Source organism: Ciconia boyciana, chromosome 4, assembly GCF_034638445.1.
Source record: "Ciconia boyciana chromosome 4, ASM3463844v1, whole genome shotgun sequence".
Lineage (NCBI taxonomy): Eukaryota > Metazoa > Chordata > Aves > Ciconiiformes > Ciconiidae > Ciconia > Ciconia boyciana.
In genome coordinates this window covers 99,056,747-99,071,373 of record NC_132937.1, presented here as the reverse complement: position 1 = coordinate 99,071,373, position 14,627 = coordinate 99,056,747, and the positions used below count along the sequence as shown (strand labels likewise).

The 14,627-nt window shown below is 38.9% G+C and overlaps 1 protein-coding gene across 1 annotated transcript; it reads left to right on the top strand.

Moving 5' to 3' along the window:
- Positions 1–1,132: 1,132 nt before the first annotated feature.
- On the top strand, positions 1,133–13,895 carry CETN3 (centrin 3). The gene is made up of 5 exons (XM_072860752.1): positions 1,133–1,283; positions 4,105–4,240; positions 5,990–6,104; positions 8,732–8,923; positions 13,448–13,895. The coding sequence occupies exons 1-5, from the start codon at positions 1,267–1,269 to the stop codon at positions 13,489–13,491; spliced, it is 504 nt and encodes a 167-aa protein (XP_072716853.1). The 5' UTR covers positions 1,133–1,266; the 3' UTR covers positions 13,492–13,895.
- Positions 13,896–14,627: the final 732 nt, after the last annotated feature.

Below are 14,627 nucleotides of genomic sequence, written 5' to 3'. Positions count from 1 at the left end.
TAGCCGGACTGCTTAGCACAGTATTAAGAAAGATTTGAACATCCATATGGTTCGGCTAGTAACACTGGACTATGCTGTTTCAGCACTGGTTGTAAAACAGTCCTGTCTGCTCAGGGCATCCCAAATGGCAAGGCACAAAAGGACACCTATTGTGTCACAGACCAGAGTGCCAAGGCAGCACTTTTTCAAAGTCTGTGTTTTCTTATCAGCAAGGTATTTCCTCCACCTACAGAATATGAAATGTTGGCTTATTCACTAGTTTGCTAAGCACAAAAATATTAATGGCAATGAGAACTGAAACTATATATTAAGGTCTTCAGTCTTCATGTAACAGACTGCTTTCCCCAAAAATTTTTAGGAAGGCAAAGCGTACACTATTAGAAAAGCTTGATAAAAAAGTTCCCATGTACTCCGAATACTATGTCTGTGCGTATATACATATTGCAAGAGCATGCTTATGAATCACGTCACCTCTCACATTTGAGCTCTGAAGCAGACCTCCCAGACCCCATCTTGTAGGTGCACAGCGGTATCAATTCTCAGTTGACAGACAACAGGCTCCTTCCCCAAGGCACTGCCAACAGCCAAGCTTGCCGACCGCTGCCGCCGCGCACGCAGCGCCCGTTCCCCGACTCCGGGCGGCGGGAGCACGGCCTCACGCCGCTCCTCCACAACCCACCATACTTTCGCACTCAAGATGGCGCCGTCCCACCCAGCGGCGGAGGGAGCCGGCAGGGCCTGGCAGCGCGGGGAGCTCTCCTACCACAGCCCTACCACACCGAGGCTAGAGAGGGACGAGCAGAGGCGGCACACCCGCTCCGAGGCGTCCCCGGGAGCCCGCCAGCCGCCCTAGGCGGAGAACAAGGCCGGAGCAGCCACCGCCATAACCCGCCGCCTCTCACCGCTGCCGGCGCCGCGCAGCATTCTGGGTAACGGCACCCCACACCGAGAACCGCACCCCCCCCGCGGGGACGACACAAGAAGAACGCCCTCTCCAGCTTGAGTGGCAGCCTCGCAGCCAATAATCGAGCGCTCCGCACGAGAAGGCGGGAAGCTCTCCGCCAGCGCCCAATCAGACGGCGGTGATGTGACGAGGAGGGCGCGGGTTGGCGGGCGCCGGCGTCGTGCCGCGTTTCCAAGGGGAAGGGAGCGCGGCGGGGCCGTGCGGAGGGGCAGGCGGCGCGGTCCGATCCGGGCAGGTCTGGTGCGGTGCGGTGCGGTGCGGCCCGGCCCGCCGCGGCCCGGCTCGGGGGCGGCAGCAGCGTCATGAGCTTGGCCTTGAGGTCGGTATGAGCCGGGCGGTTCCCCCCTCGCCCCCTTAGGGCCCCGGAGTGCGGGCTGGGGGCGGCTCTGCTGGGGGGCGGCTGCGGGCGTTGCCCTCAGGGCCTCTCAGGAGCCCTCAGGGCCTCGCTGTCCCCTCGGGGAGTAACACCCGGGGGAGCTCTTGGCGGAAAGCGGGGTGAGGGGGGCAGCGGCGGGGCCTGGGCGCTGGCGTGCCCCGTGCCGGTGAAGGTCAGCCGCTTATGTCTGATCTCTTCGGAGGGGGTCGTGGGCGGCCGGGGCGGATCAGGCCCGACAGCCGTCTGTTCACCGAGGGCCCGTCGCGTCTTGCTTTGAGAGCTTCGCTTCTGGATTGTCTGAAGTCGTGCACTTTCAAAAAGCCTTTTAATAGGCGTTAAGTTCGGCTGTAGGGTTTTGTTGTTTTTTTTTAATTCAGATTCAGTAATTGTTGTATAAAGGGGCCTGGCTTATAATTTCTATACCTCGCAAATCCTTCTCTTCGAGCATAAGTAATATGCTTATATGGCATATGTGATCCTTAATTTTCGAATTTGAGAACTTCACGCTTCATATAGTAAAAGTGCTTGTAGAAGAAGTGGCACTAAACTACTTGCATTTAAGGACTGCTCTGTCTTTTTAAAAAAATCTTTTATGCTAAGCTTTAAATAAACACTTGAGTAGCTAGATCCTTCTTCTAGAATAGTTCCACGGTAATCTGCTTTCAGACTTCTAAATGGATTTCATCATCACAGCTCACAAAACGTGGGCTCTCTGGATCTGAGCTACCCTCCCAGTCCTAATTATGTAGCCAGCTCAGACTTATTTTAGTCCTTCCAAAAGCTATAGTAATCCAAAGCCTGTGTGAAATCACACTGTCTCAATTGGTCTGCTAAGGACTTCTCATGCTTTGAGGATATTGTGGTCTGAGGCAGGTCCAGCTTGTGCAGCTTGCACTTTTCTTGTCTATATTTGGAATTTTTACTGGTGTAGCTTCAGTGGTTGTTGAAAACTAAATGCCAGCTGTGTGGGATCTTCGGTTTAATCTTTGGTTTTGATTAAAATTAGCAAGTCCTTAACAAAGGAGAAGAAAAAGCAGCTCATTACAGGAGATTTGGAAAATAAATATCCTTGAAAAGCAATTTTCTGTTCACTCATCAGTAATTTTTATACATTTTACAGTAGGTGAGACAGCACACATTTTGTCTCTGGTGCAAATAAACAAATGAGTGTAAAAAACCTTTTCTGGAGAGCATAACCTAAATTATACAATAATGTAGGTTAGAAAGGTGCACCTTTCTACTTGGAGCAAGTCCCACTCAAAACTGAAGGAGGTTGCTGAGCACCTTTTCCAGTTGGGTTCCAAAAATTTCTGACGATGGAGACTCCTCAGTCTCCCCCTGCAACTGTTCCAGCACATAAACGCTCCCCCTGGGAAAATGTTTCCCCTTAGGTCCAGCTGCAGTTTCTCCTCTTGCATTTTGTAGTTGTTGTCTCTTGTCCTTTCACTGTGCTCCTCTGGGGGGAACCTGTTGCTGTCTTCTGTGTGATAACCCCCTAGGTAGTGAAGGACAGCACTTGGATCCCCTCTCCTTAGCCCTTCCCCACCTAGTCCTTCTGCCCCACTCTGGTCTAAGCAAACCCAGCTACCTCAGCTTCCCATGCACCATGTGCTGCAGCCACCAGACACAGTAGTCTGCCTTCAACCTTATCCATTTTCTCTACATCTCTCTTGTACTGGGGTGTCCATAACTGGATGCAGTACATCTGATGTGGCCTCATGATCACAGAATGGAGGGGATTTACCACTGCAATTGGCCATGCTCATCACAGCATGCTGCTGAGCTTCATGCATGCCCAATTCTTCCAAGGGTGTACCCTGAGTACTGTAACAGTCTTAGTTGATATCACCTGTTATCTCAAATTTACTATTTTTTTTTAAGAGTTCTTGCTCTGAAACGAACATCTTCCAAGCAATTACTCTGGATACAGCAGTCAATCTCATTGATGTGAACAAAGCACAATTACAGCAAAATTTACACTTTACTAGCTTGATCCAAAGTATCTTTTATCAGTGTCATCCTTTTCAGTTTTTTCAACTGTTGTTCCCACTATATGAACCATGTATTTTATTTCTGTTATCTGAAAATTTAATCTTATTTCTAGACTAGCCAAGGAAAAGAGGGCTGTCTTTGTGTCTTTGAACAAGATTTGCTGGTCTGAGGGGCTTGTCTCTTTTGTATATACCAAAAACAGAGCAAAAAGTCTTTAGACCGGTGTGTGTGAGAGAGATTTAAAGGATATTAAAAAAATCCATAAATGCCATTTATCTAAGAACTGTTACTGGCAACAAAGCCGATTTGTGCCACCTAACGCCCACTTTAGTAGCCAGATGACCCAGTTGTCTGGCCCAGTTAAGCCTCCAGCGGCCTGTCTCAAAATTCTTTCTTCTAAGCTACAGTTTAGAAATAAAGTGTTTTCAGGAATTGTATCACTTCAACTGCTAACATAGTTTGTAACCTCAAGTATTCTTCTTATCTGGGTAGTTTTTCTACCCTCTTTTTTGTTGTTGTTGTTATTGTTATTTATTAACCAAAACACCTGTGCTGATTTTATTTTGGGTGGGGGAGTGGAGGTATCCTTCACCTTTCACAAAGGAATTGTCTATTTCAAGTGTTATTTTAAGTTGGGAGGACAAGCTGGGAAAAGATTGAATAGGGAAGGTAGTGATCTGTGCAATTATGGCAAGTTTCTTACTGGTGGAAAATGTTATCTACAGTGGTATCTTCCCAGTAGAAATAATTTAATTTCTTTCTTCTTATATAGGAATGAGCTTTCAGTAGACAAAACTAAAAAGAAGAAAAGAAGAGAACTGACTGAGGAACAGAAGCAAGAAATTAAAGATGCCTTTGAGTTGTTTGATACAGACAAAGATAGAGCAATAAATTATCATGAATTAAAGGTAAAAGGTTTTTTTTCATTTAAACAATTTTATGGCAGATGATATATATGTTTCTTAGTGAGTTTTTAAGATGTTGGCTGTATGTTTAAAAAATGCTCCATGTTCAGGATCTCTTGCTGGGCTAAAAGAGTGAGGATGTTCGGTGGGAGGGGAAAGAAATACTGCATTGATGTAAGAATGAGCTTTTATTCCCACAATATATACTTGACACAGTAACAGAATTGCTGTAGCATCCTGCATAACACTGGTCTGAATGCTCCCCAGGGTTTAGCTTGGACAGATGACTAAGTGGGAAGAGCTCTTGAAAAGCTGTTCCGTTCTTTTTAAAGGCACTATATAATCCAAAGCTTGATGTGAAAATCCACAGGTTTCAGAGGCTTAGGTAAAAGATGTAAATCAAATTTGTAAAACAGTTGACCACAACCCAGAGCTTACCCACTGGCATTTTTCAGGAGGGAGCCTATGGATTGTAGGAATGAGGTATGCTATTTGCTGTGCATGTGGGAGGCTCAGTCATTGCCCTTTCCAGCAAAGGCTATCGGCAAATGGAGGTTAGGATGGCAGTCTTTCCTAGTGAGTCCTCCCACTGGAAGTCTCTAGAAGTAGTACATGAAGTTTATTGAAGTCTCTTTAAATCTTTTATGAATTTTTATTCTAATTATACTGCATCAAGAACAAAAAGTGGCTTTAGAGAGGCCAGTGTTTCTGTTATGTATTGGGTGAGATACTTTTGGGAAAGAATACCTAATCCAACCTGCTGGGTCCACATTCTGTCTCTACCAAGTAACTTGGGGCGGGGGGAATCTTATTTTTACTTCAGTTGCTGTTAGGGGAATGTCTTGGGTACAGTGATTCCCTTCTCTTTATTTCAGAGTTCCGGTATTTTATTGTTGCTGGAAGCCACAGTGAGTGGCGTAGTACTGGGGACTGTTTCAGGACTGTTAATGTGCTTTTTCCAGTTATGGTATGCTTTGAATTCTCAGCTCTTATGATTACCTGCAAAGCTATTTCTTAGCTGTCTAATTAATTATTGTGGCTGTGAAGATAATACTATGGAAGAACAGAAATACATAAAGAAAAGAACTATATCCTTCTCTACAAAAGCAGCATATAACGTAGATTTTTGAATGGCTACATCCAATAGGATTGTGGGTTTCCACTTCTGGTTTACTGTATGTTCATCAGTTTGGAGGGAGTCAAGATAGTGTGTGCTGAGAAACTGCCATCTCAGTTGAAGTGGGAAACTAAATGTGTACTCCTAACCTAATGGAAAAATAAAAAATAGGTTGCTTTATGTTGTTCACTGGAAAAGCAGTAAAGTCACTTGTTAAGAGGATTTGTAAACCCATAAACATATACACACTTAGTATGAATACTGACAAAGAATAATTTGAAGAACGGTTTTCAATTTTATCTTTGAAAAAGGGTCAGTACTTGAAATGTTTTTGGAAGTGAGGAAAATAAATCTATTTGTCCTAAGAAGCATTTGGTCCAGTCTGTAAAATCCCTGAAAATGCAAAGGCTAGTTTTCTCACTGTACGTTGATATTCCATTTTCTAATAGTAGTTTTATATGATTTTTGTATCCAAAGCTTTTTTACTTTTATTAATTTTGTTTATTATTATTGCTAAACCATTGATACACACCTTCTCTCTTGGGCAAGAAGGTAATTACTGAAAATAAAAAGCAGTCTGTTAAATCTGTATTTTAATCTTCATATATGGTTGCACTTCCATTTTGTTCCAAAAGGTGGCAATGAGAGCCTTGGGTTTTGATGTGAAAAAAGCTGATGTACTGAAAATACTTAAAGATTATGATCGAGAAGCGACAGGCAAGATCACCTTTGAAGATTTTAATGAAGTTGGTATGTGTTTGATTGTGTACCTTTAGAGAAATTTAGCCTGTAGTAGTGACTACAATTTGGAAGCAGTACTTTGTGTACTTTCTCAGTTATCTAGTACAATTAAGAAATAGAAATGGGGATTTCATTTCATATTTTTCTTAATAAAAGTTAATAGTGGAGGAAAATAAATCTTTGTACTCTGAATACTCAGTTTGATATGTAGAGATAAATGATAGCCACAGTATAAAAGGAAATAGAAAGTTGTTCAAACTTACACAAAGGAATAAGAGCTAACTTAAAATTGAGATATTCTTGTGTTGTTCATGGATTTTGTAAGATTCTTCTTCCTGCTGTGGAAAAAGTATTTGGCATTGAATTTCATGGGAAGGAGTGTATACACAGACAAACTGTAAACTGAATACAGACTTTATATATAACACAGATAAGAGAAATTGAAGCAGATGTTAAATGCTGTGCTTCAAGGATTTTCAACTGTTGATAAAAACAGTGGAATTTCATTAGGCTGTTTCTTTCCTCTGGAGATTGTGTATTGCGCAGTTTGACGTACTTTGAGTATGTAGTGATCTGCAGAATTTTTAAACATTACAGCTTAAGTTTCTTTGAAGATTTTCTGGTTGTTACACATAATTTATATTTTTGCATACAATTTGTGTTTACCAAAAAAATAACCTGTGTGGGATTTCTCCATGTATGGCTTTATATCTCTATTTCATTATTCCAGTCCATGTGTTCAAGGTGTTAGATTTCTGTAAATTTTCTGGGGAAAACAAACAAACAAACCCAACAGTGTAGTACATGTCTATTTGCTCTTGGCTACGAATAACAATCTGCTTAATGTGGCAAAACATTGATTGAAACGTGGCAAATTTTAATGATTTAACAAGTTACGATTGGACAAAATGTGTTGTTAATAACAGATATTTTTGTAGTTGTATTCCAGGCAAGAGCAAGTATAAGTCAGAAAAGAACCAAAAATAAAGCCTGTGGGGAAATACACGTGATCAGTCCTGATTTAATTTAAAAAAAAAAAAAAAAAGGAAATAAAATGAGAGTATGGATTTAATAGTAGTAATAATAATAATAATATTATAATTACATCATTATGCTATAATATTATATAATTGAATATACTCTAATTACTGTGTAATTCCCTTTTAATTCCTGATGTTCAGTCCTGTCATTGTTCACTGTTTCCTGGTTCTGTCCTGGCTATCAATATGGGCAGTCAATAAGTGCTGTGAGAAGCTAGGAAAATTCTTGTGGAAAGCACAGTATATACTTGGAAGACGATGGAACCTGTCCCAAAACTTGAATTGGATTTGTGTGCTGCTATGACACAGTGTAACCTTGACACAGAATTAAGCATGATACCCCTTCTAGCAGAAAGATCAGGGAGTTAGAGAAAATAGGTTATAGAAGCTTTAATTGTGAAGAGCTGCTGAATATAGCTAAGTAATTTTTGAGCCATCAATTTTTCATAATTTAATGTTATTTATGGTTTTAAAGGTAGGAATGGCCCATCTGAAATGTCTAAAGATGCAATTACCTTTTGTCTTGTTCTGTACAATCATGTTCCCTATAGTGTTTAGAGACCTAGTGTTTTGTTGTTCTTCAGCTAACGTTGCAGTTGTCTTTTCACCACAAAAGGTAGAATCTTTCAAATGATGTAATACTGTCATACAGCATAGTTGTTTTAAATGAAAATATTTAAATTTAGTATAAATCTCAGGGATTTATGTAGACATATAAACTTCATTGCTGTAGTGAGCTTGTATGAGCATGAATCTAATTTTTACCTGTCAAGTTCGCTAAGCCAGAGCAGACGTTCCATCTGCAGACAGTAGCAGATGCTAAGTGGTTCTCTATGCACAAATGGGGTTGATGTGTTTTTAATGGCTTGATGAAAGTCATAAATAGCAAGCCCTGTAATACAAGACTAGCAGGTACAAAGATGTGAAGATACTTATGGTTGGTTCCAGAAATGTCTGAAATAATTACTAGAAAAATATTTTATGTGGCAAGTTTGTCTTTTCTGTTACAGAAACTGACATGATTGTGATAAAAGGAATAATAAAGGCTGATGAATCCTTTCAGAATTAACATCTTGCAGTTCATAGCAGTGTCCTTTTCATAACCTGTGGGCTTAGGTTTTTTTTTGGTTTTTGTTAGTGTGGTTTTGTATCTAAAAGAGAGGTTCCATGCAAATGTTTTTCATTACTTAGTGTTTCAGTATTTTTTCCAAGTCGAAATTCTATCCTGATCCAAACATACAAAATAAAAAAGTCACATGTCTGCGTCTGTCAGAGCTGATGTTTTTTCTGAAAGGTAAGTTTGGAACAGAGTAGGCATGTGTATACTTTTAATTCCTGTTGAAAAGTGTGGTGAAAGCATGTAGTTTTCCACTGCAACAGGTACATCCCAAAGAGAAACTCAGCATGGGAAAAGGGAGATGAGAAAGAGAGGTCAGATAACAGCTAAACAAATGTGCACGTTGAATTGAAATACATAAAAGTGAAAGAATGGGTGAAATTGGAAGTGTATGTTCTTCATATTGCCTCAGTCTGCTAAGGTCATTCTGAGTTTACCCTTCAGAATTTTTTTGTCTAACTTAAGTATCCTTCTTACAGTGACAGACTGGATATTGGACAGAGACCCACAAGAAGAAATACTCAAGGCATTCAAATTGTTTGATGATGATGACTCTGGTAAAATAAGTCTGAGAAACCTGCGCCGGGTTGCTAGAGAACTAGGTGAAAATATGTCTGATGAAGAACTACGGGCTATGATTGAAGAATTTGATAAGGATGGAGATGGAGAAAGTAGGTGTTAGCAAACAAAACTCCATATAGTCTGTTCTTAATTTTTTCCTGTTTGTAAATGTGGTTTGTTGTGAAAATGTCCTCTTTGGTTGCCTTCTAAATAACTTTCAGTTCAAACTTAATTTAGCTTACAAATAATGGAAATCGTTGTTTTTGACAGCTACTAGTCCTGGATCTTGGAGTCTAAAAATCAAGTAGATTTCTCAAGTTGATTCACCACTAACTCTTATTCAACTAATGTCTATTAAAAGATTAGTGAAAGTGTAGTTGAAGGTGGAAGTAATTGAACTGGTACATGGAAGATTCCATGTACCTACACTACATTTTAATTTCCTTAAAAATCAGTAAAAGGGTTAAAGTGCTAAGAGAAACTCTTTTGATCACCTAGTCAATATTTCTTTAGTGATGTGTCACTGTTGTGATTTCGGCATGTTAGTCAGATATAGAGTATTAAGCTAATAAATCATGCGGGATGTACCCTTACCCTAGTAAGTCGGTGCAGGATCAGCTTGGATGGGTCTTTAACGTACTTCTGAACTTAAGAGTGCTGAAGAACAGCGTGTGAAAAATGGCTCTGGGCAATTGACAAGGTGTGGGCTGCAGAAGGGATTTATTAGCTAGATAAAGAACAAATTAACAAATCCAGTTTGATACTATGCTTATTAACTCTTTGTGAGCACTGAAGCTTACTTTTTTTCACTCTCTTGAAAACACCCTTATGTTTACGCCAGAAACCTTAATATTTGAACTTCAGGGACCACTCAGTTGAGACCATGTACATAAACACTGCATTTTTAACAGTCATCGAAACCTACTTCTGAGTTTTTCTTTCAGGATGGTGACTCATGTCTGAGATTTCACTAGCAGTTCATCACCTTTTCCAGTTACAATAGTATTTCTACTTGTGAGCCACCGCATCTGTTGGACTCAAAACTCTCACTACTAGTGAAAAAAACTGTGTTGTTGTCAGCCTTGTGACAGACACTCCTCCCCTCTGTGCTGTTTGAGATAGATGTTATTCCACACTTAGGAATGCAATCACTTAAGTACTGAAACAACCCCTATTCTTTCAAGGGGAAGAACAGGACATTTTAAACATGGTCAGTGGTGTGGAAATGTGAACCTTTTGTTCCGTTGTACTGGTGTAAATACGGAGCCTGGAAACAAAGATAGTGAAAGGTCAGTGATTCAATGGCCAGAAGAACGTTAATGTTGACACTGTTATTAGTAAAGTAAGTGTTGAGAAAAGTGTGTGATTTCTTTCCTTTTGGAGCTATTGTTTTCTGATATCTTTCTATGGTCTGAGGCCATGGTTCCTTAATAAATCCATACTGCATAATTCTGATGTTCTTCCACACTCCCAGCTCTGTCTTCCCACCCGTTTCTTGCCCTGGCAGTACCTGATCCCACAGGTGAGATGTTGAAGGGAGCTAAGCCAGGAGAAAACTATTCATTTAGGTTTTTAAGTGTTATTTTTCTTGCTGCTTAGATCCCCGAACTGTCTCACTGCTTGATGAGATTTTTTTGGAGCTGCATCCTGAGAAAACAGATTTTGTTTTTTCTCGTTGTTTCCTATAGGATAATTGAAGCAGGTCAGTATAGTGAAAGCTGCAAATCCTGTTTTCAGGCACTTATCTGTGTGCAGTGGCACACAGGATTGCAGCTGTGATTTCTGGTAGACAATAGGATACCCATTTACTTCCTTTTCAGTAGCTGTATAGCAAACAAGGAATCATGCTTGTTTTCTCACTCCATTAGTCTGATTGCTAGTCTAGGCAGATACTTCAATTTTGAGCTCGTTTTGCTTTTAAAAGGAAGAGTTGTGAGGACATTGCATTGCTAGCTTTACTTTTTTTCTTTTTTAAAGATTCATTTTACTTTTTGTTTGGGTTTTTTTTGAAGGTGTAGCTGTTGAGGTGAGCGAGAGTAGAAGTCATCTGCAAGCACATTTTGTTCTGTGTCGCCCTCCTGGAGCTGTCAACTGAGATGTCAGGATCATGGATCAAGGATGGTTTTTTGTCACGTGGCTATTTGGTCACTACAGATTAAATGTAGACCATTAGCTCCTTTCAGGAAGGTTACCGAGTCATAGTTATTTTGGGTCGGTGCTCCATTTTTTAATTCAGATTGATCAGCTAAGGGTGGGTGGCTCAGTTTCCTCTTATTCATTCATCCATTCATTCTCTTTGTTAGAGCAGTCAAGCACAAGATCGAATATGGAAGATTGACAGCATAATGTTTGTATATGGTGCTGTTTATCCTTAAGGTTCTGTGTGTTTTCTGTTCTTTAAAGAAAACTGATGCTGTTTCTAGCTTTTTAAGATTCATTCTGAAAAAGTAAATAATCCTGTGAATCACTGTTCCATTTAGCTTCAAACATCTGGGTCATGTAGCAAAATCTTGCTGTCATCTAATTCTCCTTCTTTTCCTGCCAAAAAAAGTATCTGAAAATGTTAGTTGGTAACATTTTTAATTGATACTTCAAATACAGGAATAATACCAGTTGTATTCTAGCACTCTTCTTACATTTAAGAGATTGGTTTGCTTATAGTGAAGTAAGGTTTGTTCTGTGATACTCAGGCTACTTGAACCCTTGTGTTTCCAGCAAAACCACTGAGCTGTACTGATACAGTGTACATAAGTTTCTGTAGAGGAATGTATTTTTTACATATTTCTGTATGCCTTAAAAACGTAAACAGTCTTGTTTTTGTATTCCTGGGCTTAGGAATGACTCCTGATTTGGAGTATGACTATTTTTAGAAACTCCATGCTGTCAGTTCATGCAGTTTTTGTTGTCTTGTGTGGATGCATCTGTAGGAAACATGATCTAGTCTTAGGTCTCAGATTTTGGCACAGAATTAGGGGAAAAAAAACCTCCACTGAAATAATACGCTTCTTTAAGTCTCCAGAGTCTAAGTCAAAATTTTCTTCAAATTAGCTGTGATACTAGTTTGTTCTTTTATGATCATTTATGTCATGGAATTGAGGGAAATGGGACGCTAGGAGAGACTGTGATTGCTTCGGATTTCATTATGGTTAACTTATGAACAGATCCTAAGCCTGAGGAGGATTAACAGGGATTAACTGGGTTACTGGGAACTGTACCTACGCTTCTCTTTGCAGTACGTTTGAATGTTACAGTATTATAATGACAACCAAATTTGGTATTTTCACTTTGCAGCATTGTTTAACAAAGATGTTTTAAACCAGAGAATATTTTGGGGAGGTTGTTTGTATTTGTGCTGTTATTGTGCTGTTACTGTGATAAAGCTGTGGAAATGCCTTTTAAAGTCATACAGACAACACAGTGCTTATGTGTAGTAGATCATGATGTAGCTATATTATGGACTGATATTTTGGAGTATAGGGTCCTAAGCTAGCCTAAATCTACTTGTTTCATATTTTTTGACATGTGTCACAGCAGGGCAGATTTAGTTTTGTTTGTTTTTTTTTTTTATCCTTTAACATAGTTGAATTTGTTTAATTTTCTTCTAGCTGTAAATGTAGCTCTTGCTTTGCAGTGCTTTGTTCAGGAATAGCTTGGGCACATTTGCTGGGACAGATAATTGTCAGGGAGAATTCTTCATACATATCTGGTCTTTTCCACACCACTGACTTATTCTAATCATTCCCCACTACAGTAATTAGTTGCAGAGTGAACATGTTCATTGGTTAACTCTCTCACAGTGGCTCTGTTTTAACATATGAGTAAGGTCAATAGCTCAGGTATAAGTGCAGCAAAATAATTAATGTCTGCTAATTAATTTATTATTATGACTTAATTCTTCAAGTACATTTGTGTAAAATTTCTGTTAATTATAACTGAAGAATGAAGGAAGTTCAGATGGGGAAAAGCTTGTCAAAAGTCCATTTTACTTCTAGCTAATTTATGGAATTTAATCTAGATCAATTTATGAAATGATCTTAAGATTCTTTTTGTATTTGGCAAGTGTTATGGGTTTGAGAGACAGAGGAATAGTATGGTTTGGGATGGGGAGGCAGTTTTGACATAAATGTCTGAATCATGATTTTAAGAATAAAACTGAAATTGATCATAACTGGAGCTGCAGTATTGTTGCTTGAGAAGCACTTCTTTAATACAATTTATCTACCATTTTAAACATTTTTATAAATCTTAAGAAATCATAGTAATAGTGTTATGTTTTTGCATAGCCATCTTTTTACATATTTTTCTCAATGTTTTTTTCTATCTTGTTTTAGAATATTTTTACTTTCATAATTAGAAATAATAGCTTGTTATATGTGAGCTAGATTCTGGCTTAAGTATTCCACGTAATGAAGCTTGCATTCTGACTTTTCCTTTTACATTAAAAAAAAGTGCAAAATCTCTGTTGTTCTAGAAGCAAAAAATCCAAACTTGTAAACCCTCATTATAATGGAACAGACACAGCGAATACTAACTGGGAAACCTTTAAGTAAAACGTATAATACAGATATGCATTATTTTCTTTTATGGTTTGTGGATGTTTGCTGTTTATCTAACAATTTTCTCTTTTTCTACAGTCAATCAAGAAGAGTTCATTGCTATTATGACTGGAGATATTTAGCATTAGAAGAAAGGAAATGAACTCAGCACAAAAGGGAGGAATCATTGGCAGCTTCCATTACGATGTTTTGTACTTCCATTCATTTCTGTAGCTGGAGTGATGCAGAAAATTACTTTCCTCACAGGACCAAAATAAAGACTGGTTATATGCACTGATAGTTCAGTACTTTGTATCATTAAATATTATCACTAGCGTAATGCTATACCATTTTAGAACAAGTAAGTAATGCTGCATTTCAGAATGTTCGAGTACTCATTTGTAAAATAGCTTTGTATAAGATTTCTAAATTGTATCATATTATAAGAACCTTTTGAGGTTGACTTTGTGTTAGCATTAGCTGTGGCCTTAGTTTTGATACATAAGGTTTGACAAACTTCCATTTTAATAAAATGTTCTTTACTATTGCTGCTTGAAAGTCTTATTTTTGTAGTTTAATCTGAACTGGACAATAATGTAAAATCCTTCAGGGAAAATAATTTTTTTTCATTTATAGACTTGTACTTCCACTGTTCTCGATCAATGGTAACATTAAATGAGCAAGCATTTGCATCCTCAAAGATGCAATTTATTAACTCTGTATTATCCCTGTGTGATAGCAAAGGGCAGGCAACTATGCATGATGCTAAACTGTATCAAAAATGTGCTTAAATCATCCAGATGTCAGCCAGCACCACGCTCTCCAGTATTTACAGCTGTGAAAGCTGTGGAGACAATGACAACTGTTTATGATGAGTAGATGCTCTTTCTGCAGTATCTAGTTAGAAGAAAAGCATCACAGGGAATGAACTTTAAAGTAGTTGAAGAGACTGGATGTATTTCTAGTTTGCCAGGTGTGTTCCAGAAGAGTTCTTGTGGGTTGATCTTTCAGATTTCCTGTATATTAGTTATAGTTCCTTATTTTTAAATTTTGCTCTCCTTATATCAAAAAAATGTAACTTTAAATCTTGGTGTTCATCTTTATTGTCAGAAAAATAGCTGCTTTTTAACTGTCAATAATCCTGGGGTTATGAACAGGTTTGCCCTGCACAAACAATCAGGGCTTGGGATTTATTGAAGACAGAAGTTAAGATCATCAAAGTTAATAGATTTTTTTTCCTATTATTTTTTGAGTGTGGCTTGTAACATTCTTATCTGTG

Coding starts and splice junctions, on each gene's coding strand:
- CETN3 (XM_072860752.1), top strand. Junction 4,241..5,989: donor TAAATTATCATGAATTAAAG/GTAAAAGGTTTT, acceptor TTGTTCCAAAAG/GTGGCAATGAGAGCCTTGGG. Junction 8,924..13,447: donor TAAGGATGGAGATGGAGAAA/GTAGGTGTTAGC, acceptor CTTTTTCTACAG/TCAATCAAGAAGAGTTCATT.